The following is a 23,335-nucleotide window of genomic DNA, read 5'->3' as shown; positions in this document are numbered from 1 at the left end:
GTGTTGTTTGCTTGTATATTTTACTCTAATTTTGCTTTAGATCAATCTATTTTATTTGTTTGCACATTTATTGTAAATTGCTTCAGTGTTTGTTACGATATGTTTTCAGCTTTTAACGAAAGTTCTTTTTGGGACTGCGTGACAAAAATATCATCGAAACATATTGAAGTGAGATCTTGTTTTGATGTTTTTGTTGATGGCAACTTAATGGTCTAATTAGATTTTAATTTTGATGCTCAGGCATAAAATTACAGGTTTTTTAAATGTGAGATTGTTTTTGCATGTGCTGATGTCATATTTTTTGTTTTTATCCTATAATGAAGTTGTATTTGGAGTAGCAGTTTTTACCAAAAAGGGAAACTTATTATCCAGATAACCAAAAAAAGGTAGGCCGTATGGCCGGTCTAATTTACGGCCAGCCGTACGTTAGCCGCATCCTTTAAAAAATTAAAATAATATATAATTTGAAACGGAGAAATTCATCTTTTCAAATCAACTTATCAGTTGAGAAAATCTGGAAAAAAAAAAGAAAAAAAAACTGTCAGAATCCTCAGCCGCGGCCCCGCAACGGCCGCCGCAAGCGACCGCGCCTTCGCATCTGACTCTTCCCCGTCGCCTTTGCGCGCCTCGCAAGCTTCGGCCTCCTCCCCTCCCGCGCTTTTCCCGATTCTTCCACGAGCTTCCAGATCCGGAGCCACAACCACCGCGGGGCGCAGCCGGGCGGGCGAGGCGAGTCCCCCACCTCCGGCCGCGGGATCCACCGGCATGGCGTACGTGGACCACGCCTTCTCCATCACCGACGACGACGACCTGGTCGGCGGCGCGGTCGGGGGCCCGCGCGGCGCGCCCGTCAAGGAGATCGCATTCGCCGCGGCGCTCCTCGCGTTCGGCGTCCTCGGCGTCGTCGCGGGATCCTTCATGGCCGCGCACCAAGTCGGCGGCGACAGCGCCCACGGTGAGACAGAAACTTGTGCCTGATTGTATTATTTTTCTTCACTAGTTCATCGTAGTACGATTTAGGGTCCTGAGTTGGGAATTTGGGATCGGATAGGTTTAGCACCACTGAGAAGCGAGGATCTAGATTACTTATTACATTGTTCCTAAGGCCCTCGATTAGTCGATGTATTCTCTATATCTTTGACATCATAACATCCTTTTACTGGTTAAGAAAACAATTTTCTTTACTGCTTTCCGAATACAATTGGATTAGACTTTATACCGGATAAAAAAAATTGGAAGACTAGTTTCTGTTAAGCGTGCAGATCATATTTTCAGACAAGTCAAAGGTTTCCATGCAGATCATTTATCTAGGATTTAAAAACAGCCATCGGTTTATCCTTTATCTAAAAAAGGATTTAACAGCCATGTTGAATGTGTAAGACTGTAACCTCCAGTAGGTTTTCTGCTAATAAACATGGGGGGGGGGGGGATGCTAGGGCCAAATGTTGTAAAAGCATATGGATCCTGTATTGTCACATCCGTGGGCTCTGTTTGCTATCCAAGTTTAATTAAGAGAATCAAATCCTTAAGCAGAGAGATTGTTTGAGACTTTGAGGAGCCGTCAGATAACTAGTAACCAAGGATAGCTACTCCAATGAAGTTATCAAAGGCTAATGACAGTAGTTGACAACCAAATGTGGCCTCATACGCATACATACGGGATCATTTTAAATACAGCAGTGTTGGCAAGACCACATGTTGGCAGCTTAAGGGAATCCTGCTGGAAAACTCTGTTTGTTTGAGTTACTAGTGGCAAAATACTTTTGCATAATGCCTTTATTAAGTGCGTGCTGTTTAGCCTGCATGTTATTTGTAAGAACGGGTTAATAACATCGGAAGATTTACTTTTGGACTTTCCAAATAGTTTGTGAGTGTGCATGTGCATTAAACTCCTGTGCAAGTTTTGATTACGTATAACACCGAGTAGAATTTATGCAAAAATTACCAAAAATATATAAATTAACACGATCCTTTTTTCTTCATTGCCTGATCTCTGCCCCCAATTTTTCTGGATACAGGCATTTTCTTTGCAGTTCTGGGTGTGGTAATGTTCATCCCAGGGTTCTACTACACAAGAATAGCATACTATGCTTACAGAGGGTACAAGGGCTTCTCCTTTTCGAACATACCTCCTATGTGAAGAAGCAATCACACGTTCCTGGTTCGATTGTCCCACCCAAATATTCAAGGACATAATGTAGGCATCCATGTTAATTTTTCTCTCTGTATCTCTGTTTCCTTAACCTCTGTATAAAGTGGACACCATGACAAGTGATCTGTACATATGAACAACACCGTAACACGTCATCACAACACTATGTTGCTACCACCTGAGAAGTTGTTCACTTTGCGGCTGCGCAATTATGATCTGGTACTGAATGTGCTCATGTGTGCCTTATCAGCTGTCGATTTTTGCTGAATGATAGAATCACGCAAGCTTTTTGTGACTGCTGTTCATAAGTGCATGTGGATGAGTACGAGTGTAATATTTTGCATCCTGACGACAAAAACATATGTTTCCAGCAGTGAATAAACACTCTGGAACATTGGAATGGATTCCACACAAATGCAGGTACTCTGATAGAGCCTGAACCTGAACCTGAACGCCTCTGCTCCTTTGGCTCCTCTGGGAGAAACAAACGCGTTGCTGTGGGTACAGAGTGGCTTCGAAGCCCGAGTTCGATATGATCACGTACTACACCGATCTCATATCTGAATCCAGGTTGGAGTACGACACCAATTCCATCGTTTTTGTCAGTGTATTTGCATATAGGCAAATATGAGTTCTTGAATGAACTTAAAATTAACTAATGGAGGCCAAGAAAACCAAGCACGGCGGCGGCGTCTCGCTGCCGGAGGACGTGATCTTCGAGGTGCTAGCCAGGCTGCCGGTGAGGTCGCTTTGCCGGTTCCGGTGCGTGTGCAAGGCGTGGCGCGCCCTCATCTCGGACCCGGCCTTCGCCGCCGCGCAGAGTTCCCACGCCGCCCCGCTCGTAGCCGGCGTGTTCGCGGCGCCGAACCGCCAGTGCGAGCTCCGGCTCCTCGACACGGACGGCAACGTCGTCAGGGTCGTCCCGGGCGTCGCGGGCGCGGTGGTGCCCGCGCGCCTCGACCTCGTCTGCGTCGACGGAGGCAAGGAGCGCGGTGCCCTGGTCGTCGACCCGGCGACGGGGCGAGCCGTCACCGTCGGCGGTGGCCGCGGACTCTACTACCACAGGGTTGGCCGAGCTCTGTCCGGCGCATACAAGGTCGTCGGCCGCCACTATGGCTGCCGCCTTGAGATCGCCACGCTAGGGGCCGGGGCCGGGGAGCCCACGTGGAGGCAGGTGCCGGTGCAGCCGCCGGCGGGCATCTGCTCATGCCATGGCTGCACGGCGGCCGTCAATGGCGTCCTCCACTTCCTGACCGGGCACCCGTTCGCGCGTACCTGCAGGAGCCATGTGGCCCGTCTCGACCTCGAGAGCGAGGAGTGGAAGACGACGGTCGAGGCCCCGGCGGCCGAGTGGCCCAAGGAGGAGGAGATTCGAGACGAGGATAGGAGAGCTCAAGGGCGCCTTGAGCATGGTCGAGACCGTACGGTCTCCCATGGACGGCACCTACACAAACGTCTGGCTCCTGGTGGACCCCGAGAAGAGCGTATGGGTCAAGGCGTACACAATACCCATGCCAAGAACGGCGTCCAATGTTGAAGCGTTGGAGGTCTTGGGTGATGGAACAATACTGCTACTGAGCACGTTCGAGATAGAGGAGTTCAACTACCGTTCTGAAAGGAAGAAGATGCGCACCCTGCAGATCTATGACCCCAGCACAAGGGTGTTCAGAGATTTGATGAAAATGGGCGAGGATCAGTTCTATGGCAAGGTAACCCTTTACACTGGGAGCCTTCTGACTTGACCAACAACCATGGGTTATTCTTGGTTAAGAAAGATACAAAGGCAACCATTTGCTCTGTTTACTGTTTTACTCAAGATTTGTAGAGGAAATGCGGTTGATTAGCTGCCGCATTCGTTCTCCGTTGCCAAGGATAATTCTCAACAGATTTGGCATATATAACAGTGATAGGAAAACCGTTTTTCATGAACCAGTATAGCTAAAAAACTGTAAACTTGGTATAAGCAACGACTGATGGAATAGATAAAACCAACGACTGATGAACAGAACCAAGCCTGTAAACGCAACGTGCACACTCTCGGCTTTATTCATCAAAATACAGAGAGAAGGACAAACCCACTTCCTAGTACCTACTGATCAACACGAAATCATCATCATCGAGAATCCGGGCCTCTTTCTGTCCCACAAAGTTCTCCCTTCCAATAGCCTCAACAATCCGGACGAACTCAATCCTCTTTTCAAGAGGAAGGGGCACATATGGCAATCTGAAGACGGGCCGTGCCACCCCAAGCTGAGCCAGAGCAGTGTTAAGCGCAATTGGATTTGGCTGGCAGAACAACCACTTCATCAGAGGCAAAAGCTTCTCGTTTAGGGTTGTGTTCTCGCCTTCGTACATGAGGCTGTGCATGAGCCCAGGAACAAGGTTACTTGCCACAGAAATGACTCCAGTAGCACCATATTGCCACCTAGAATCATGGCATTCATCATCATTACCACTCCATATTGCTATACCTTTGTCTGTGTAGTGCTTAACCCTCTCATGCCCAACACATTCCTTGACACCTGCCATGTTTGGATAGACCGAAATTGCCATGATAACTTCAGGGGGAATATCCTGGGCAGTCCTGGATGGCACATTGTAGATGATTGTCGGGCCCATTGGGAGGAAGGCCTCAAAATGAGATATCATTCCATCAATTGAGGTCTTTCCGTAGTAAGGATTGATGTGGAGAGCTGCATGCATGCCAACAGCAAATCCCTGCTCTGTTGCATGAACAGCCTCTCTGGTTGAGTTACTTCCTGTGTTGCCAATCACTTTAATTCTAGTGCCAAAGCAGTTTACCGTATGCCCAATGAGCATGATATGTTCATCCCAGCTCATAAGGTGACCCTCTCCTGTTGTTCCTCCAACAATTACACCTTCAGCACCACCCTCTATCTGCATGTTTATGAGAGAATCATATGCTTCAAGATCGAACCTTCCATCTGGCAAATAGGGGGTTTTGACAGCGGTAATTAGTCTGAGACTTTTGATGTCACCTGTTGATGTCCTGCAACTCAGACAGAGAAATATCATACCACAGCAGCAGATAACATGTATTGGCGCCTTCAGACTTGTGCGCAAAAAGTTAGAACACTTGACAACAAAGCTATAAAGTCATGAAACAGAAAAATACAACTGCAGTTACCAACGAAAACCTGCCCATTTATTAAGCACAATATAAGCATCACCTAACCAAGCACATAGCAATTGATATATTTTCTTTTTTCAGACAAGGCAGTTCACATTTTACATTCTAACTAGCTGCAGCATTTGTAATTCTTACACAGACGATTGCTGATTCAACATAATTAGGTCAGTTTCACAAAAAAAAAACCTCGGCCGGTGGGGTAAGACCGCCCCACGGTGTTATATTAAGAAGAAGATCCGTCCAAAGACCGACCGAGAAAACCCCCCGAACCCCGGTTCTTTACTGACCTTGGGTCTGCTGACTCGTTACCTGGGCCGGGACCGCAACGAGCGTACTACCGTAACACCAGGCCGGGTCGCACAGCCCAAGCCATCAGGAGCACAGCGAGGGGTTTTTTTTCCCGCAGGCAGGGAAATTCGCCCCAGTGGGGGTTCAACATAATTAGGTCAGTTTCACAGATTAGCATAATGAAAGTAACATCATATTATGTTACTCTATTGAGTAAATGATTCTTACAGCCCAAGAGTTGAAATTATCATGATACACCTAGCATGTCTTCTGACTTCAGCATCTAAAGCTCGAATAGGGACATCAAAGGATTTCATGTTTTGCAAAATAAAATAAGTAGCAATCAACTATTATGGAACTAACTGTCCTAAGAAACAAGGATCACTAACAAATGTTCTACATGGAAGGAATTTGGCCACATGGGAAAAGTTGGCTTCCAAGTTCCAACCGGTGGCTGTTGAAAATGAATCTCTTTTCCAACATGCCTTAATTTTTCAATAAAAGGCCATAATAGAAGGGGCAAAGATATCAAAACGAAAAAAGAAGGATAACGACAATCCCAGGTGCATGGGGGATTTTATTCTCATCAGATTGATGCGTATGTAAATTCCACACTAACAGGTTGTTCAGAGTCATATAAGGCTAAAAGTGCTAGCAAAAATACAGACAAATCATCAGCATTCTTTTTGGAACTAAACAAGTTACCGGTTCTTCACTTCAGTGCTTCTCATTGGAAGATAATCATCTAGAGTGATGGCTGCCAATGAAAACTTCCCTCTGCTAGCCCTGCAGAATTACCTGTGTTAATGTGTTTTATTTGGAAGTAAGGAGAATGAAGGCAGAATAATAAGTGAAATAAAAATCCAAGGTACTCCTCAGAAGTACAGCAGAACAAATGGACAAGCTGTAATGCTGTATACTCCCTGCAGTCACAACTCATAAATTCACTTTATCTTCGGAGTTCGGACATGAATTCAAGTTTACAAAATTTTACTATCAATGTCATTTCTAAGTACGGATTTTTTTTATTCTTTCTTTTTGCAATCACGGTGGATTATCTCTCCTCTTGAATATGACACAGAAAATTCTCTTATCTGGTCTATCAAATATTCGAGTAATGTGAATTCTTTTAAAAGAAGGGAAATGTGATTTTGCCACGAGTTTGACCATATTTGACTAGAGAAAGGCCAGGGGCGGACCCAGTATTAGGACATGGGTGTACACATGTACAACCAATAACTGTTGCAGAAAGATCGAATTTAGCATGTAAAATCATGGTCAGATCAGAAAACAAACACCACTGTTGCAAAAAGATCGAATTTAGTAGGTAAAATCATGGTCAGATCCGAAAACAAATACCTTACGTTAGGGATTTGGGTGTTTGATTTCGTGCAGCGGGATGGGAAGGGAAGGGAATAGGCAGGCATACCCTTGTCGGATGTTCGTCGCCGGCGAAGCCCCCATCGATCGATGAACAACGGGCAGCGCAACTCGCCCTGTCATCGCCGCTAGGAAAGGAAGACCGAGGCCGAGAGAAAGAACAGAGAAGTCGTGGGAAGGGAGGGTGCTGCCGCACCAGCTGGACTCGAGCTGCAGCTGGGTAGGGGAGCGTGGAGGACTGCAGGGCGCCGCACGGGCCGACAGCGTCGAGGGCGGCGGCTGGGGACTGGGGTAGCAAAGGGAGGAGATGGAATCTCGGGGAGGAAGAAAAAACCCTAAACCCTGAAGTATTTTGCATCACGTGGGCCCAGGGCTGGTGGGGTCCATAAGTTCGTTACGGCAGAGAAATTTTTGAAATTTTTCTGATAAGGATACACATTTGGGTACGTATCCACATACATATTAGAGGTTTAACGATACGGCTTAAATCAATTAGCACTGATACTTACATTTTTCCATCTATTGTCAGTCTCTCTTCCGTTTTTAACTGCTTGTTTGATTTTTACAGTTCCCTTCTTGATATAGATGGCATCATTAAGGCCCTGTTTATTTTCGCTTAGCTTATAATCTAAGCGTGGCCGAGAGAAGCGAAGATTTTTCCCGCTTCTCGCTTATCGTAGTTCAAATCTCTGAAGTGGATTACCACAGAAATAAAAATAAGCGAGGCGTTTGGTGAAATTATCGCTTATTTCCACTAATAAGCCGATTATAATCGGAAACAAACAGAGCCTAAATCCGAAGAGTGTTACGAATCAGCTTAGCAATGTTTGATCGTTTGTTATTCCATTATGCACTAAAAGATTACTTAAGTGTGTTGATGTTTATCTTCTCTATGATTAAAGACATGTTTAGTTCGTGTAAGTTGTGTGAAAAGTGTGAAAAAATTTCACGCTGAGAAGTGTGCCCAGTAAGAGGGGCATGGTTGTCAGTGTGAAATTTTTTATGCAAACATGACCTAAGTTCTGTTATGTTTATTATCTGAGAAGTTATAATAAGTTAAGAACTATCCAACCTCATCCGGATATCTACATTGGTGTAATATTGTTTAACTATATTTTAAAAAAATGCTGAAATGTAATGGTGTATCAGGTATTTTTTTTAGATTTCATGTATCCATGTATCTATATCCGTTGGATACTGATACACATAACCATTTCCGTGTAGTATAGAAGAAAACTACAGCAGATGTCGTCGCACTGGCCGATTCGATCGATTTCATGGGATCGTGGGAGAGACCGATACAAAACAAAGAGACTCCGTAATCTAAAATAAATTAGTATTTTAATATAATAATTTCAATGGCTTAGAAAATCATACTAACATTTAAAAATAACATAATCAACATTATAAAAATATATACTAATACTTTATAGAAAATAGTATAATGAATATTTTTTATACGCTACATACGGGTATAACAGATTGAACATTTTTCAAAATAAAGATAAACACTTGTGTATACTAATTTTTTATTTTTTTTTATTTTTCCCCAAAGCCAGCAGATATAAGTCCATCATGGCAAGCAATAGCAGAGCGTCGTGGAGATAGACAACATCAACAAGCCACACTGGTTGACGTGGTGGGATGAGCAACCGCAACGAGCACAGGAAACCACGACGGAACATTGTGCACAGGGCGACGCAACAAGCACGGGCGGTGCATGAAGAAGGTAGCGCCAATGAACAACAACAAGGGTGTCATATGCGGCGAGCGCGGCCATCCGAATCCGATAAAATATTTAGTCTTTTATTTTTTAAACTATTACCTATAATATGCTGATTTTCACCTTAAAACTTTTTATCTGGTAAAGAATACTTTTAGAATATTATTTAAATCAATTAGATATATACTTTTTCCAAGATGATATAACAACAATATAAAGATTTTTTCTTTAAATGAAGGTTCTAAATAAATATCTTTTCAAAAAATATCATCATCGTTGCTTAAAAGCAAAATTGATCTTTTTAAATATGTATTATAAGGTCATTCCCAACCCTTTCACCTAGGATGGTTTGCATAGTATTAATTACACTGACACCTAGAATGTTTAGCTTATATGGTACTATATTAAATGAGAGAGAGCAAAGAGATGAAGACTCCCAGTTTCTACACAAGAACCTATACACTAGACACTACCAAATTTTGCATTGGGAGAGAGAAGTGTCATCATGATAAGTAAACAACAAATATGATTGGTCGATATAAGAGAGAATAATTGAGTAAGTATTAATTATTGACTCATATGAAAAAACTATGCATTGAGGGATATAGTTTCTAAACATAGTGTCTTGCTTATGTGGCGGTATAAACATTATCTATAAACACTATGGGTTAGGACTAGTTTAAAAGTACTAGTTAATATCTATAAACATTATGGGTTGGGACTAGTTTAAAAGTACTAGTTAATTTTGTATTTAGGTATCCCAACTAAATTGTGATCCATTAGATTTTCGACGAAGACAACTAACTAGCGACTTACTTATCTTATGTTGTAATTAAAAATACCTCCAGCTCCTACTAATTTCGACATATAATCACTATCAAAATTCTCTCTTTTTTATATGTTTCAATGATTCAGATGACATTAGCTTTGAACAAAATATTTTATATATTTCAATGATTCAAATGACATTAGCTTTGAACAAAATGTGTAGTGTATATATTTTTGTTTCGTTCTATTGCATACATACGAACATTCGGTTTCGGCAGCCATAATCTAACAAATGAGGTTTGTTCATATGCATGGTAAGTGGTCGCACTCGCACAAAATGTAGAATGATTGTGCTTGCAGGCAACCAAGGATGACCACCATAATGTAGCATCAGAATTAATACGAGATAATGGAGGAAATATCAAAAGTAGGGTTCAGATGTTATGAATTATGCCACAATATTCAGTTACATATTTCGTATAATGCCAATTCAGAGTCGCATAATACAGCCTCATAACTCAAAACAAGAGATAAACTTGTGATGCTAACATGTTTCTTAAAGATCGTCCTTGACTCCGATATTCAAGAGTTTTGCCAACTTTCCACTTTCGTAAGCCTCAACAGTATCTGCAAAAAAATTCAAACAAAGGTAAAACTGCAGGTGTCAGGATTGAGATTGTGAGAGAACAAATCTTCATTTTTAACTGCAGAAAAGGTATGTACCATCAGAGCCCCCCAAATGCTTTCCATTGACAAAAACTTGAGGAACAGTACGCCTGCCAACTATCTCAGATAAGGCATCCTGAATCTCCGAACCATCCTCTGCATAACAACCAAAGCAGATTGCTCCATCATTGCATAATCGCAATAATGTCATAGGATATGCTCAAGGGTCAAAGCTAACAAAAAGGATTGACAGTGGAAATGATTGTTAAGTCTGACAACCATTTCGCTTGTGTAAATAGATAAGAAGCCTCCACATGTATAACCAGATGTTTTCGGTCATCTTGCTGACGTACTCTGTCCAGTTTCCTCACTGTCTTTAGCAATTATCTGGTGGCTTTACTGTTTTACTATATAAAATTCACTATGCAATCAAACACACCATTAAATTTATCTGTGCAATCCCAAAGGCATGCTGACTGAAAACACTATGGAAATGTATTCCATAACTGCACCCCGGTTGGTTTGATGAAACTGTGACTATTTCACTAGGCAAAAATAATGACTGAAGTTGGGGCCCAGAGCTAAAAGACTAAACACAGCCGATTAGCAATACCCAATACGAAAATGAATGTAAAGCAAACCTCGATGATCAAGCTCCACAACATAGGGCTCTTTCTTTAACTGAAACTCCTTAAATATGGCCTTTGCTTTCCTACAATACCTGTAAAATTGAGTCCTTTTGTCAGAAAGACTGATAGAGTTTTACAAGAGACATATAAAGGGACTAGGTATATGTGCCCGTGCGTTGCAACGGGCAAAAGCAATAAATCCATAAGCAAATATTGACACTTTCTAGAAAAATAGTTGGTTGTTAGAAACTAACTTTTTCTACTGCTAATGTGTATATGACTACATCTGCCTCTCAACCCCGAGATATTGTACACAATGCATTTCATTTGTAGGTAAGTACCAGAAGCTCAGATTGAGCCATAACTATTGAACATCAAATTATCTTACAGCATGGTAGGTTAATATTAGTACAACAGTAAATAAAACTACAAAAGGCATGCTTCTCGAAATTGCAGTAAATCTGTGCACCTACATAATGAGTAGATGGTCTCTGAATCTCAAATGGCCACCAAACAATAAGCTAATTCTAGCTTTGTAAAAACACCAATTTAACATTTCAGAGTAAAATAAAATGGAATGATAAACTCACAATGTAGTCATGAGATCATATAATTGTAGGAAACATGATTCACTTGATTTCAGTGTATGTAAGAATATGATTCATACATTTAACAAACTGGAGAATAAGATTGATGACAAATCTTTATGGAGATGTATCTCCCCTGGACACTACTTTTTAGCAGCTGGCTTTCCATTTGCAGTTTATGCATCATCATTCTTAGGGGTGCAAATGGGTGACCCTTAGGTGCACCTCCAACCCTCTTTAGTTCAAAATTTTGTACTAGTTTTCCAAATTGAGATATGGTTTTGGAGAATTAGTACAAAATTTTGAACTAGAGAGGGTTGGAGGGGCACCTAATGGTTACCAATTGGCACCCCTAATCATTCTTTTGGCCTTTTATCTTAAAAAGGTTTTATCATTTTTCATTCAAAAGTAACTAATCATTTATCAGTCTACAGATATAAATAAGCATGGCTTATTAGCTTTATCTGAATTTTCCTCTATATAACTGCTAGGGATCATAATCCCACTAATGATCAAACAAGAAGCACAACATGGAACTTATTCAACACACACGCAGTCTTTATCTATCTGCAAAAACAATCGTATCACCCTGATCCCACATCGATTCATGCAGAACTAAAACTCAGGAGTGTCCTCCCGTGGCACAGAAAGGCAACTAACAAGAACTGGTGCTACTAAGAAGCACAAGGCCAATATGGTAAGACTAAAGAGTAAACAGCAGGCAGGTAAACACCTTTACACTTCTACATAGATTTCATACCAATTGTGTTCAGTATCACTGGAACACATGGGTTTAGGCTTTGTTCAGGCAAAGAAACAAGAAATTTGTTCGGGCTTTAATATGATACGCAAAATGCTAAGTTACTCCTTAGAATATATATGGTTAAAGGAATAAGACTTCACTCAAGTTGATATCATAAGCGAAACTGCAAGAACCAGATCAGCAATTCCATGATTTATTAACTAATCAGCAAGGATAGACAAAAGAGGGACCATGGTCAAAATTAAACAAAAAAAATTGTCGATGCAACTTTTTCTCCCAAAAACAAGACTTGATGCAACTTGATAAATTATGCTACAACTATACGTAGGGCTGGAAAAATAGCTCGTGGCTCGTAGCTCGGCTCGGGCTCGGAACGGCTCGGCTCGGAGCAGCTCGCGAGCCTCAAACGAGCCGAGCCGAGCCAGATTTTTTGGCTCGCAAAAATAGCGAGCCGAGCCGAGCCGGCTCGTTCAGGCTCGCGAGCCGGCTCGCGAGCTCGACCCAATACAGTTTAAAAATAATTTCACGATGATTGATGAATTAATTCTTCATTATTAGTGGTATAAATTAATATTTATATACATAACATAGCAATTTGTATGTACATAAGAAATATATGCCACATAATTATTGTTATCATTCAAAAAAAAAGTAAATTAATTTATTTTGAGTTTAGTTCACATTGTTTAGTGTGGCTCGCGAGCCGGCTCGCGAGCCTCCACTGAGCCGAGCCGAGCCGAGCCTGATTTTCTGGCTCGCAAAAATAGCGAGCCGAGCCGAGCCGAGCTCAGCTCGGCTCGACTCGTTTCCAGCCCTAACTATACGCCTGCAGTAGATCAAAACCGAGAGTTCGAGATTTGCTAGAATGAAGACACAACAAGGACGTTTAAACTTACCACGTGCAGGGGCGTTGAGGCGGCGAGAGGTGGAGGCTGTCGCCGTGCTTGCGACCGCCAAGCCATGGTGCGTTGGTCATTGCGAAACCACGCTCCACCACGGCGGCCACGTCCTCTACTGATGCTCCATACCACACGAACTTGGGGGTGCCGGCGGCGGCGCCGCACGCGGCGGCGAGGAGCTGCCCTTGCTGCTGGAACGCCCTAACCCTTGCACCCTGTTCGACCTTGCAGACCGCCGTGATCGTCATGCCGCGGGATGTCATTTCGAAGCTGAGGAACAACTTGCTAACGACCTGGTAGTACCTCTCACTCTCCTCCAGCCTTGCCGCCGCATTCTCCCCCATGCCCCGCTCACCTTCGTCACCTTGGTGGTGTCCTCCACCCCGCGGCTCTCCCCGGAGCGCTCGTCCATGCCCGAGGACTCAGCCTCGTCCTCTGCTGGCGCGTGGTCCCTCCTTCGCTCCCTCCCACAGCAATCCGGCGCCATGAAGAAGCATGCCCCGCGGTCGCAGTCGCCGATCCATGCCAGCACGGACTCCTTGCTGGTGGCCACATCGATCCTCATCATGGCAGCAAGTCGAACAGGTATGCCCTGCCCCCACACGTGGCCTCCGCCATCGCCATCCTATCCTAGAACGCCCACTGCAGCTACCTGACGGCGAGCCAACGTACCTTAAACAACCGAAGTCTAGGGACCGATGAGATGGCGATGGCAGGGGATGGCAATGGTGGGAGATGGCCACGGCCTGTATGACAACCGCGGAAGATGGCGGCGGATTGGCAGCATCGGGAGATGGTGACGTGCGATCGCACACACCCGACACATGATGGAGTTATCGATGGGAACGGTGGAGTTGAGATCGCGATGGTACACTTGGAGAAGACTATGCCGGGATAGGTGGAACCAAGATCGCAGTGATGGAAGGTCAAGCCTTGAGGCTAAAGGAAGTTCTGGATGCCGGGCTAAAGGAGGATAGGTTTAGCATAATCATGTGAGAGAAAAAAGGGAAGGAATCACGAGCTTTACTCATTTTGAAATTCAAATGACGGTGATTAGCAGCTGGACGAAAATCGATCGGTGCGGAGATCGCACCCGGGGACATACAAATGGAAGATTTCGTCCCGCTTAAGCATTTTTTAGTAGTAGAGGTAGAGATGGAAAGAGTATTTTATACGTGGAGCTGACACATGATATCCACACAATCACTGTTCAAACATTCTCTGTACATTCATTGTTCTACTCACTGTATTGCTTATCAGTGCATTTTCTGCCATCTACTCATTACTCTCTGCAGGTGTTTGTGTTAAACTTTATAAAATAATTCAGTTAAGCTTCTTGCACTGAATTGCAAGAAATCTAGTGAGCTAGACCGATACAAGATGCACTGCTAAGTTTACGACTCTAGAATTCTGACCTAACAATAGGCTCTGAAAGCCTGAATGAATGGTAGCATTTTCTGGCAAAACAACATATTCTGTTAAACTAGAGTGGATTAATTGACTAAACAGAATAATCAGAAATCATATTACAGGAAACAAGCAGAGTAAATGTAACCGCAGCTTGTTTTACACAATGTACCAAGAAATGCAAAGCAGGCAGCAATCCCGGTTCCCGGATGATCACAGAGGGCCAATATTCTCAGAATAGAACTGGGCTTAATCTAATTGGGTAAAATCCAAATCGTGAATTTTAGAGTACTACACAAAAACCGGAATTCCACAGCGGGACACGCGAAGAAGCGAAGTATACTCACCCTATCTGGTGATTCTAGCTTTACAGACAGTAGATCGTCCGCGCGCCTAAATTCACAACAGCAAATTTTGACCAAGCCTAAGGGTGATATCAGATCTCCGCAATAGAGCAGAACAGCAGAAGAGATACCCATCCAAGCGATGTGGGGCGAGAGGGGATCTTACGGGCAGTATGACTTGGAGAAGATGACGACGTCGTGGGCGGCGACGGTGGATTTCACGAAGGACTTGGGCGAGGGCGAGGCGGATCCGAACGCCGCGAGGGCGATGAACGCGGCGACCGCCGCCGCCACCCCGATCAGCCGGCCCAGCAACGCGACCATCGTGTTCCCGCCGCCGGTGAGGTCGAGATGCGGAGCGTACGGAGACGGGGAGATCAGTTTAGGGGAACAAGAAAGAACAGCGCACTGGTTTTGACTAGTCTTTGGGCGGCCCACGAATATGCTGAAACAGCAACACCATATGCTGACATCAGCAACAGCAACACGAGTTATCGACTTCCTCTATTATAATCCAAAAAATGCAAGCCATTGAAATTTTGTACCAAGTCAAACTTCTTTGTATTGAACAAAACTTATAGAAAAAATGCACCACATCTACAAACACCAAATCAATTTAATTAGATCCACGGTGACAATATATTTTCTCTATAAATTTGATAAAAGTTAGAGAAATTTAACTTATGACAAAAATAAAATTAAAATGATCTTCGTCGTTAACAAGTCTTGCCAGCTCGAGATAAACTGACATGTCCTTTCAAAAGAAATTGCTTGCTCCGAATCTCTCATCTGTACTTCCATGTGATCGGGTTGGGTTCCAAGACAAGGGAGGCGTAGATGAGCTCGTTCCACGCGTCCGGCACGCCGGGGAGGCACCAGTGGCTGCAGTCCTGCTTCCTCCTGGACACCTTCTTCCTGTCCCCCGCCTTGCCGTACACCGACGGGTGCCCGTCCCTGCGGAAGTTGGTCAGCCTCGTCACGTTCAGCAGCCGCACCGGGAACCGCATCCCGCCGATGGCCTTCTCCACGATCCTCATCTTCGGAGGGTAGCTGTCGATGATGGCGCCTCCGAACGCCGGCTCCGTCTCGCCGTTGCACGAGCCGCCGGAGTCCCAGTCGCCTCCCCTGCGCCGAAGAATTTCATGTGAAATCATTCTCGCAACGCCCCCAGCTTCTTCGTCAGCAGAATCAGCCGGGACCCCGCCCCTCACCTGAAATGCGCGGTGGAGTATCCTCGGTAGAAGACGACGCTTGCCGTCGGGTCCATGTTCTTGTCGATCCAGCGAGCCCATGTCCTGAGCGCTCTCCTGTAGGCCTCCGTCGAGTCGAATTGGGGGTACAGCGTGTCGCCTTCTTTGTAGTAGTTCTTCCTGCGAGCATTGTTCGAGGATCAAAGGGTAAGCAGAGGCTCTGCTTCGTCTTGGAGGAGAAGAAAATGGCACGGCCAAGGGCCAATCGATGAGGCCGTACCCCCTCGCCGTCTTGCCGTGCGTCCACCAGTGGCCGGTGTTGAAGACGAGCACGTCGGCCTTCTTCCACCGGCTGGCCGTCTTGTCGATGCGGTCGATGTGGAGGATGGGGTTGGAGTTCTTCTGCCGGTTGAAGCGCACTCCTTCGCGGACCAGGAAATGCGACCGCACGAATTCCACGGTGCAGTCGTAGTCCTACGGATGTTCATGGCACTGCCCGACTTCACATCATCTTCCATTTGCAGGCCATTTAATTGCAAGTTGCAGGAGCTAGCTGAGCACCTAGATGTAGATGAATGATGGCTCACCGCGAACTTGAAGACGAAGTAGCCTCGGCCCTTGCTGATCCTGTACCCGTGCGTCTCGAACATCCGGGACTTGTCCGGCAGCGCCTCGCGCAGGATGCAGAGCATGGACTCGAACTGATTCCGGTTCATGGAGTCGCCGACGAGCATCAACCGCTTGCCGCGCAGCCTCGTCAGGAAGTCCGTCGCGTTGAACCTACGGACCTAGCGCGCGGATCAGCAAAGGCTTTGGGCATTGTGTTTGCACGGCGCATGGACGGCCGGCCCGGTACCTGGGGAGGCTGCAGTGGCGCGGCGCCCAGCGCCACCGCGTGTACCCGTCGTCCGGCCGGCCGTTCGCCGCGCAGGAGTAGGCCTCGTCCACGTAGGGGCACGTCCCCGGCGCGTACAGCGGCCGCGCCTCCTCGTCCCGCACCCACCCCCCGTCGTACACGTCGCACCACCCGCTTTCGGTTTCGCCCGCCGTGTCGTCCTCCGCCGTGGTCTCATCAGGGGGTGGTGGAGAGGGAGACGGCGGCGGCGGCGGCGGCGGCGGAGTCTGTGTCGGTGCTGGCGGTGGCGCGGTTGGAGGCGGAGGGGCCGTCTTTGTCAGTGGAGACGGGAGCCAGCTGAGGCGGTGGAGGGAGAGCGCCCGCGGGGAGGCGGAGGCGGAGCGGAGGAGGAGGGGGAGCGCGAGCGGGAGGATGAACGGGACGGAGACGAAAGCGGCGAGGAGCGGGCCGGCCAGGCGCCACGGGAGCCGCGGCATGGCCGGCGCGAGCGGTGTAGCGGCGACGTTGCGAGGTCTCCCCGCCGGCGGCGAACGATGAGGCGCGCACGGGGTTGGATCCGGCGAGCAAGAGCCGGAGCCCGGAGGGGGTGGGTGGATGGCGCGAGATGCGCGCGGCGGTTTGACTCTGGGCTCTTCCGATGCCACCAATGCCAGAGCGTTGTGAGAGCCCGTGGGCCGTTTTCGAGTGCTGCCCATTTTTTAGTGGGACCTTGGCTGTGGTCTGTGGCGTGGCCGACGCGGAAGCCTTTTGGGCCGTCCGGGTTTGAACTCGGACTTGAAAAAATGTTGCCGAATGGCTCGGGACGGTGTCACGCTGTCAGCACTCGGCACATCCTGCTCGCCGCCTGTCGCTCTCTGTGCTGGTCACGAGCGCACGGCCTCCTGTAGCCACGACGCTTCCGACTTCCCCGCCGCGCGTCGCCATCTCCTTCTGGACACGAACGCCGCGCGCCGACCCAACCCAACCCCGCCGCGCCGGACCAACCCGGCGCACTACTAGCGAACCCGTGCTGTCCCCGCGACGCAAGCACGACGGCCGGCGAGGTAGCAGCGTCAAAACCCCTGCCGGCCCAGACGTTGATCCGGCAACCGCACACCGCACCCCGCACCCCGCACCCCGCACTGGCAGGACACAGTTGCGGGCTTGCACAGTTGCCTCCCGCGAACCCGTCCTGGCACCGAACGATTGAACGAACCAGGGTGCGTGTCCACCCTGTCACGCTTGGTGGCGGCAGGAGCTCTCTTGGGCGACGGCGATCTAAGGGTGTGTTTGGTTGAGGAGCGGAACGGGATGGAGCCATCCCGCTCTGTGTTTGGTTTGCGAGTCTGAGAATGGAGCCGTTCCAGGGAGCGAATATTCACCCCAGATTCGGGACGAGTCGATTCCGCGAAATCGATCGAACCGAGCCGTTCCACTTCGACGGCGTCGCTTCCCGCTGACGAAGCTTGATGCGGAGGCGGAGGTGGAGCTCCGCCAGGCGAGGGAGGAGGTGCTCGGGCGGAGCGGGTGCTCGGCGTGGAGGCGGAGCTCCGGCAGGTGAGGGAGCAGGGGCTCGGTGTTGAGGCGGAGCGCCGGCGGCGGCCATGCTCGGCGCCAGGGCGGAGCTTGGCGCAGAGGCCGAGATCTGACGAGCGAGGGTGGCACTCGGCGCGGGGAGGTGCTCGGGCGGAGCCAGGCGCCGCAGGGGAGGAAGAGGCTGGTGGCGCGGGGAGGCCCAGCCGTGCGGCGGCGTGGGAGGCGCAGCTCGGGCTCCTGCGAGAAGAGAGAGGAGAGGTCGTATTGGTGACCGACATGGGGGCCCACATAATGGTGGTTAAACTGGGCACTAACGCTTCTATCCTCATCCGTCTAGCCAAACACGAAATGGAGCCGTTCTATCCCTCCAACCAAACACATATCATAGAATCATCTCACTCTTAAAATTAAGAATAGAGCCACTCCATCCTACCTCGCTTTTCAGCCAAACGCTACCTAAATGGGAGGAATCGTGGGGTTTCTCTGCAATAAGCACCGCCTCACTGACATGTTGACCCAATATCATAGGCCCACCCGTTAGTGGGGGTGTCCCGAAAGACTTACTTGCTCCGAGATCTGAAATCCCCAAACAATTCATCTCCCTGCTCGGGGGCTCGGCCTCCTTCCTCCTCTGGCCGCTCGCCTCGCCCGTCGCCCCTGCTCGCTGACTCGGCCTCCTTCCTCCTTCGGCCGCTCGCCTCCCGCCGCCGTGGGTCGGCATCTTCTCAGGCGCGCGGCCATCGCCACTCGGGCCTTCTGGCGCCGCCCCACGCTAACATCGCCGCCGACTATCGCCGCGCCCCTCCGCTCCGCGAGATCCGTGGTAAGCCCGCCCCTCGCAGATCTCGGGTGCTTTTTGCAGTATTGGCTTCTCCTAGGGTTCGTAATCTATTGGGAATCGGTACCTGAGCGGTAGATTTCTGTAACTATCGTTGTATGCGCATGAGATTGACATGCTTGCAAATACTGTCCGGGGGAAGTCTCGTCTTCCATGTGCTGATAATTGCTATTGGGGAAGATCCTTGTGTCTTTTTGCAGTATTAGCTTCTCCTAGGGTTCGTAATCTACTGGGAATCGGTACCTGGGCGGTAGATTTCTGTAACTATCATTGTTTGTAGGTTTTTGCTGAGTAGGGTTGCTAATCCAATGACCATGGTGAATGCGCGTGAGATTGACATGCTTGCAAATACTGTCCGGGGGAAATCTCGTCTTCCAACTAGAAAGGACGCGCGGCGTTGCCACGCTGGGCCATTGGTGGTCCATTTGTTTATATAGAAGATAGAGCTTGTTTCTGTCTTTTGCTTGCAGCTGTCTGAAAACAGTGTATGAGGGTGCTATAAGCGAACCCATTGAACATGCACGAGCAAGTCTCAAGGGTGGGTACTCTTTGTTTAGAAATCTTGTACACAGTGCTTCAATTTCTTTTCTAATATAAGTTATAGTTGTTTTAGGGAATGGGTGGAATTCCTGCCGGCCGTGCTGACCACGGCTGCTGTCGTTACTTTGGGGATCTGCTACCTTGAGAGTTCCGTCTCCCTCACCGTGGAGCAGAAAAGAACTATTGCTCTGGAGGAGGAGAACAGAGATCTTAGGAGACCGATGTTTGTGATCAGCCCCAATAACCCAGCAATAAGAGCAGCTGATGGAAAGTTTTTTTTTCCCATCATGATACAATGGGATGTAAGTACCAATTTTCTCACATCTAATGATTCCTGATGTTTTTTTTGTTCCAGTGATTAAAAAATATAGTTGCAAGACTTCTAGCTTACTGATGGTTTTTGTATTAATTGGATTGCTTTATTTATATTATTATAAAATACTTGTTTTCATCCACAATATAAATAAGTTTTACATTTATAGAAGTTTTGCTTGCTGTATTATTTATTTATTTCATGAGGTGCCCGTGGAGTGAGATAAATGAATGTCATAACCTCCTAATTCATTTTATTGAGGAATAAATTTGTAGCTACTTCTAATTAGCGTATAAGGTTCTTTCGACGGCAGAGCCGCCTTCTCGCTTCCGGGTGGCAGAGTCTTGTTACGATGAAACCCAGACCTTATGTGATCCCGGGTGGCAAAGCCAATCTATAATAGATCACAATTCATACACTAAATACTTAGAAACTGAGAGACTAACGCTTATAAAACACTTACTTTATTACAACACAGTAATATTACACAAGACACTCTTTAGTGGCTACCTAGCACTCACCCTCTTATGCTTACACCTAACTATCTATCTTGCTCTCTTCTACCATGCTTTTAGATGAATGGCGTGGCAAAGGAGGGGGTCTCTACATATATAGGGTTAGAAGTCCGTTGTATTATTGACATGTGGCAAAATCATAGTCCCTATCTAAATTCTACACTCTTTCGTGAAAATTCTAGTCTTAGAAATATCTTTATTTTATTTAGATATTCTAGAGGATTTTATGAAAAATATCTTATTCTTAAATTGTGGAGAAAAATATAGAAATTTGATTTGCTTCTTTCAACATAGTGCATCATTAGGTACCAGATAGTTTGAAGGACCGGGCCCAAAGGCGTGCGATCGTGCAGAGCCCCTATTTTGCTAGTGTCCCAAATTTTTCTAGTGACTCACGCCCGGGTACGCCCGGCCCCAGCGCGGCCCCCGCGCCGTGCCGCCAGGGTGGCGCCGCGGCCGCGGGCGTACGACCGGGGGGCGGCACCGGGAGTTGGACTTTGTCCGCGCTCTCGCATCCGTCGCGTCCCCATCGCGTCGCCCCGTCGCTCTCTGCTCTCCTCCCTCTCGCCTCTGGGAGTTGTTTTTCGAGTTGCCGGGGTGCCGGTGGGCGCCGGGGCGGCGGGCGGTGGCCGGCCTCCACGGATGGTACGTCGACCGTCCCAGCCCAGGGTTAACTATTTCGTTTTCGTTGCAAATCCCGGTGTTTAGCGGAAACGAAATTTCGGTAAATTTCGGCGAATTTCGGCCGATTTTTTTTGAATTTTGAATTTTCAAACGAAATTTTCCGAAAAATACTGAAATTTTTTTTCCTGGTAACTAGCGAAAACGAAATTTTTCGCCGAATTTCGACGAAATTTCGCCGAAATTTCAAACCCTGCCCAGCCCTCGCGTCACCTTTCGGCGCGATCACATTTTCTCTCTCTGTTGGAGTAGATGGAGATGGACGGATGGGTGGCTCCAAGCCGCGAAACAGCTCAGCGGAAGGGGGGCGCCAAAAGTGGTTCGAAAGCCTCTTGTCATTGGCTTCCTTCCTCAGTGTACTTTTGGTAAGGACATCTGTGCGCGTAGGCAGGCAGGCCCAGCTGGCGTGGCGAGTAAAACCTTTCCCCGTTTGTGTTCCTCCTTGAATGGAACGGCTAGTGGCATGTGTTCATGCTTGGTTAAATTGGAAGCTGGAAACCATTTTTCAGCATGGAGGTAGAATTGTAGAGATGCAATTTGTAAATTATTTTTAGTTCTTGAATCAGGGACTCGACGAGGTGCACCTGTATATTTTCATTTTTCCTTTGTTTTTAGTTTGTTTTTAGAAGAGGAATACTAACGGAACCTTCCTCGTATATTATAGTGGGCTGCAAGCTAGTTGAATCCTATATGGAGGAGAGAGAGAGGAGAAAAAAGAGAAGAAAACAGACGTTTAACTTGCAGCCGGCTGGAGTGGGCGCTTTGGTCTCTGATGGTGGGCCTGGAAAGATTCGTACGCCAGCATGCAGCTTACTACAGGCGCAGAGGCGGGCGCAAAGCCTCGCATGCAGCTGGCAAGCGGCGCGGGGTTATTAACCCTGCTCTAATGATCAAAGTGATTCAAACCATTCCTTGCGTCATATTTCATATGCACCCGAAAAACATAATGTATTCTTCTAAGGATGGAATGACCAATTGTAGTGTTGTGTGTTTTGCGCTGGGCTGATTTCGAAGTTGAAAGTCACCTAGCAAGATGGTTGAGGGGAAAATGCAAAGCTGATTTCCAAGTTGAAAGTCACCTAGCAAGATGGTTGAGGGGAAAATGCAATTTAAGTGTTGTTGCTTTTCAAGCTCCGGTTGCAATGCGGTGGCGGTGCACGTGCATATCTTATTTTTTCTTTATTTATAGTTTTTTTCTAAAAGTAGAAATATAACTAAAGCTTTCTCATAAATTTGTATTTTTTCATAATAGCTACACTAACTGTTAGATTAATTCAAATAATTTTGCACGCCACATCTCATCTCTACTCGTGAAAACATACTGTGGTATGACAACACATGGTTTGAACCATTCTTACCCAAAAATTCAAATGTGGCATGTAATTCAATTCAACCTTAATTTTTCTTTATTTATAGTTTTTTTCTAGTAGAGATATAATCGAAGCTTTCTCGTAAATTTGTATTTTTTTCATAACCGCTACGCCAACTGCCAGATTAATTCAAATCATTTTGCGCGCCACATTTCATCTCTACTCGCGAAAACATACTGTGGTACGACAACACATGATTTGAACCATTCTTACCCAAAAATTCTAATGTGGCATGCAATTCAATTCAAGCCTTTTTACACAATCTCATTTCGTCGAAAGCGACAACACCTCTCATTTCCTCGTTTATTCATTATATCCAGCAAAGCCTCTGGAACCTTCAAACTTTGACGAACCATTACCCTCGGCCCCTATCAATTTCAACAACCTTTGAGCCTCTCACTTTTATTCCCTTTTCTCTCTCTCTTTCCCTCCCAAATTATGCAGATCTAGCTGTACCATGTCGTCCTCTACGCCGTACACGGCCCGTTTCCCCAGCTCGCCGCGACAGAATAACGGCGCGGAGAAGAACTCCGTCCATGCGCTTAGTTGTCTCGTGTAAAGTTTTTAAAAAGACATTTTTTATATATAAAATACTAAATATAGATTAGTTATAAAATAAATTACAGAACTTGTAAATCGCGAGACGAATCTAATGAGACTAATTAATCCATCATTAGAGGTTATTTACTGTAATAATTTAGCGTCTAATTACGGTCTAATTAGGTTTATTAGATTCATCTCGCGATTTACAGACAAACTG

General features: G+C 46.6%; 4 protein-coding genes across 5 annotated transcripts; 1 reads left to right on the top strand and 3 right to left on the bottom strand.

Moving 5' to 3' along the window:
• The first annotated feature begins 573 nt into the window (after positions 1 to 573).
• LOC120671487 (transmembrane protein 230-like) lies at positions 574 to 2,381 on the top strand. The gene is made up of 2 exons (XM_039951830.1): positions 574 to 955; positions 2,019 to 2,381. The coding sequence occupies exons 1-2, from the start codon at positions 766 to 768 to the stop codon at positions 2,138 to 2,140; spliced, it is 312 nt and encodes a 103-aa protein (XP_039807764.1). The 5' UTR covers positions 574 to 765; the 3' UTR covers positions 2,141 to 2,381.
• Positions 2,382 to 4,025: 1,644 nt separating this feature from the next.
• Positions 4,026 to 7,303, bottom strand: LOC120671486 (4-hydroxy-tetrahydrodipicolinate synthase, chloroplastic-like). Its single transcript, XM_039951829.1, has 3 exons — positions 7,021 to 7,303; positions 6,297 to 6,377; positions 4,026 to 5,162 (listed from the first exon to the last, which is right to left on the bottom strand). The coding sequence occupies exons 1-3, from the start codon at positions 7,092 to 7,094 to the stop codon at positions 4,235 to 4,237; spliced, it is 1,083 nt and encodes a 360-aa protein (XP_039807763.1). The 5' UTR covers positions 7,095 to 7,303; the 3' UTR covers positions 4,026 to 4,234.
• A 2,544-nt stretch (positions 7,304 to 9,847) lies between these two features.
• Positions 9,848 to 15,180, bottom strand: LOC120671485 (glutaredoxin-C8-like). Of its 2 annotated transcripts, XM_039951827.1 has the most exons (5): positions 14,924 to 15,065; positions 13,004 to 14,806; positions 10,770 to 10,849; positions 10,186 to 10,284; positions 9,848 to 10,089 (listed from the first exon to the last, which is right to left on the bottom strand). In XM_039951827.1, exons 2-5 carry the CDS (start codon positions 13,348 to 13,350, stop codon positions 10,019 to 10,021), a joined length of 597 nt encoding a protein of 198 aa, XP_039807761.1. In that variant the 5' UTR covers positions 13,351 to 14,806; positions 14,924 to 15,065; the 3' UTR covers positions 9,848 to 10,018. The 2 variants fall into 2 exon arrangements, with proteins under 2 accessions (XP_039807761.1, XP_039807762.1); XM_039951828.1 differs by lacking the exon at positions 13,004 to 14,806 and having other exon boundaries at positions 14,924 to 15,180.
• Positions 15,181 to 15,515: 335 nt separating this feature from the next.
• LOC120669446 (protein trichome birefringence-like 5) lies at positions 15,516 to 17,279 on the bottom strand. Its single transcript, XM_039949196.1, has 5 exons — positions 16,804 to 17,279; positions 16,535 to 16,727; positions 16,228 to 16,421; positions 15,969 to 16,127; positions 15,516 to 15,882 (listed from the first exon to the last, which is right to left on the bottom strand). The coding sequence occupies exons 1-5, from the start codon at positions 17,277 to 17,279 to the stop codon at positions 15,543 to 15,545; spliced, it is 1,362 nt and encodes a 453-aa protein (XP_039805130.1). The 3' UTR covers positions 15,516 to 15,542.
• Between the last annotated feature and the right edge of the window lie 6,056 nt (positions 17,280 to 23,335).

This window comes from Panicum virgatum, chromosome 4N (assembly GCF_016808335.1).
Source record: "Panicum virgatum strain AP13 chromosome 4N, P.virgatum_v5, whole genome shotgun sequence".
NCBI classification, from domain to species: domain Eukaryota; kingdom Viridiplantae; phylum Streptophyta; class Magnoliopsida; order Poales; family Poaceae; genus Panicum; species Panicum virgatum.
This window is presented reverse-complemented; position numbering and strand designations above follow the sequence as displayed.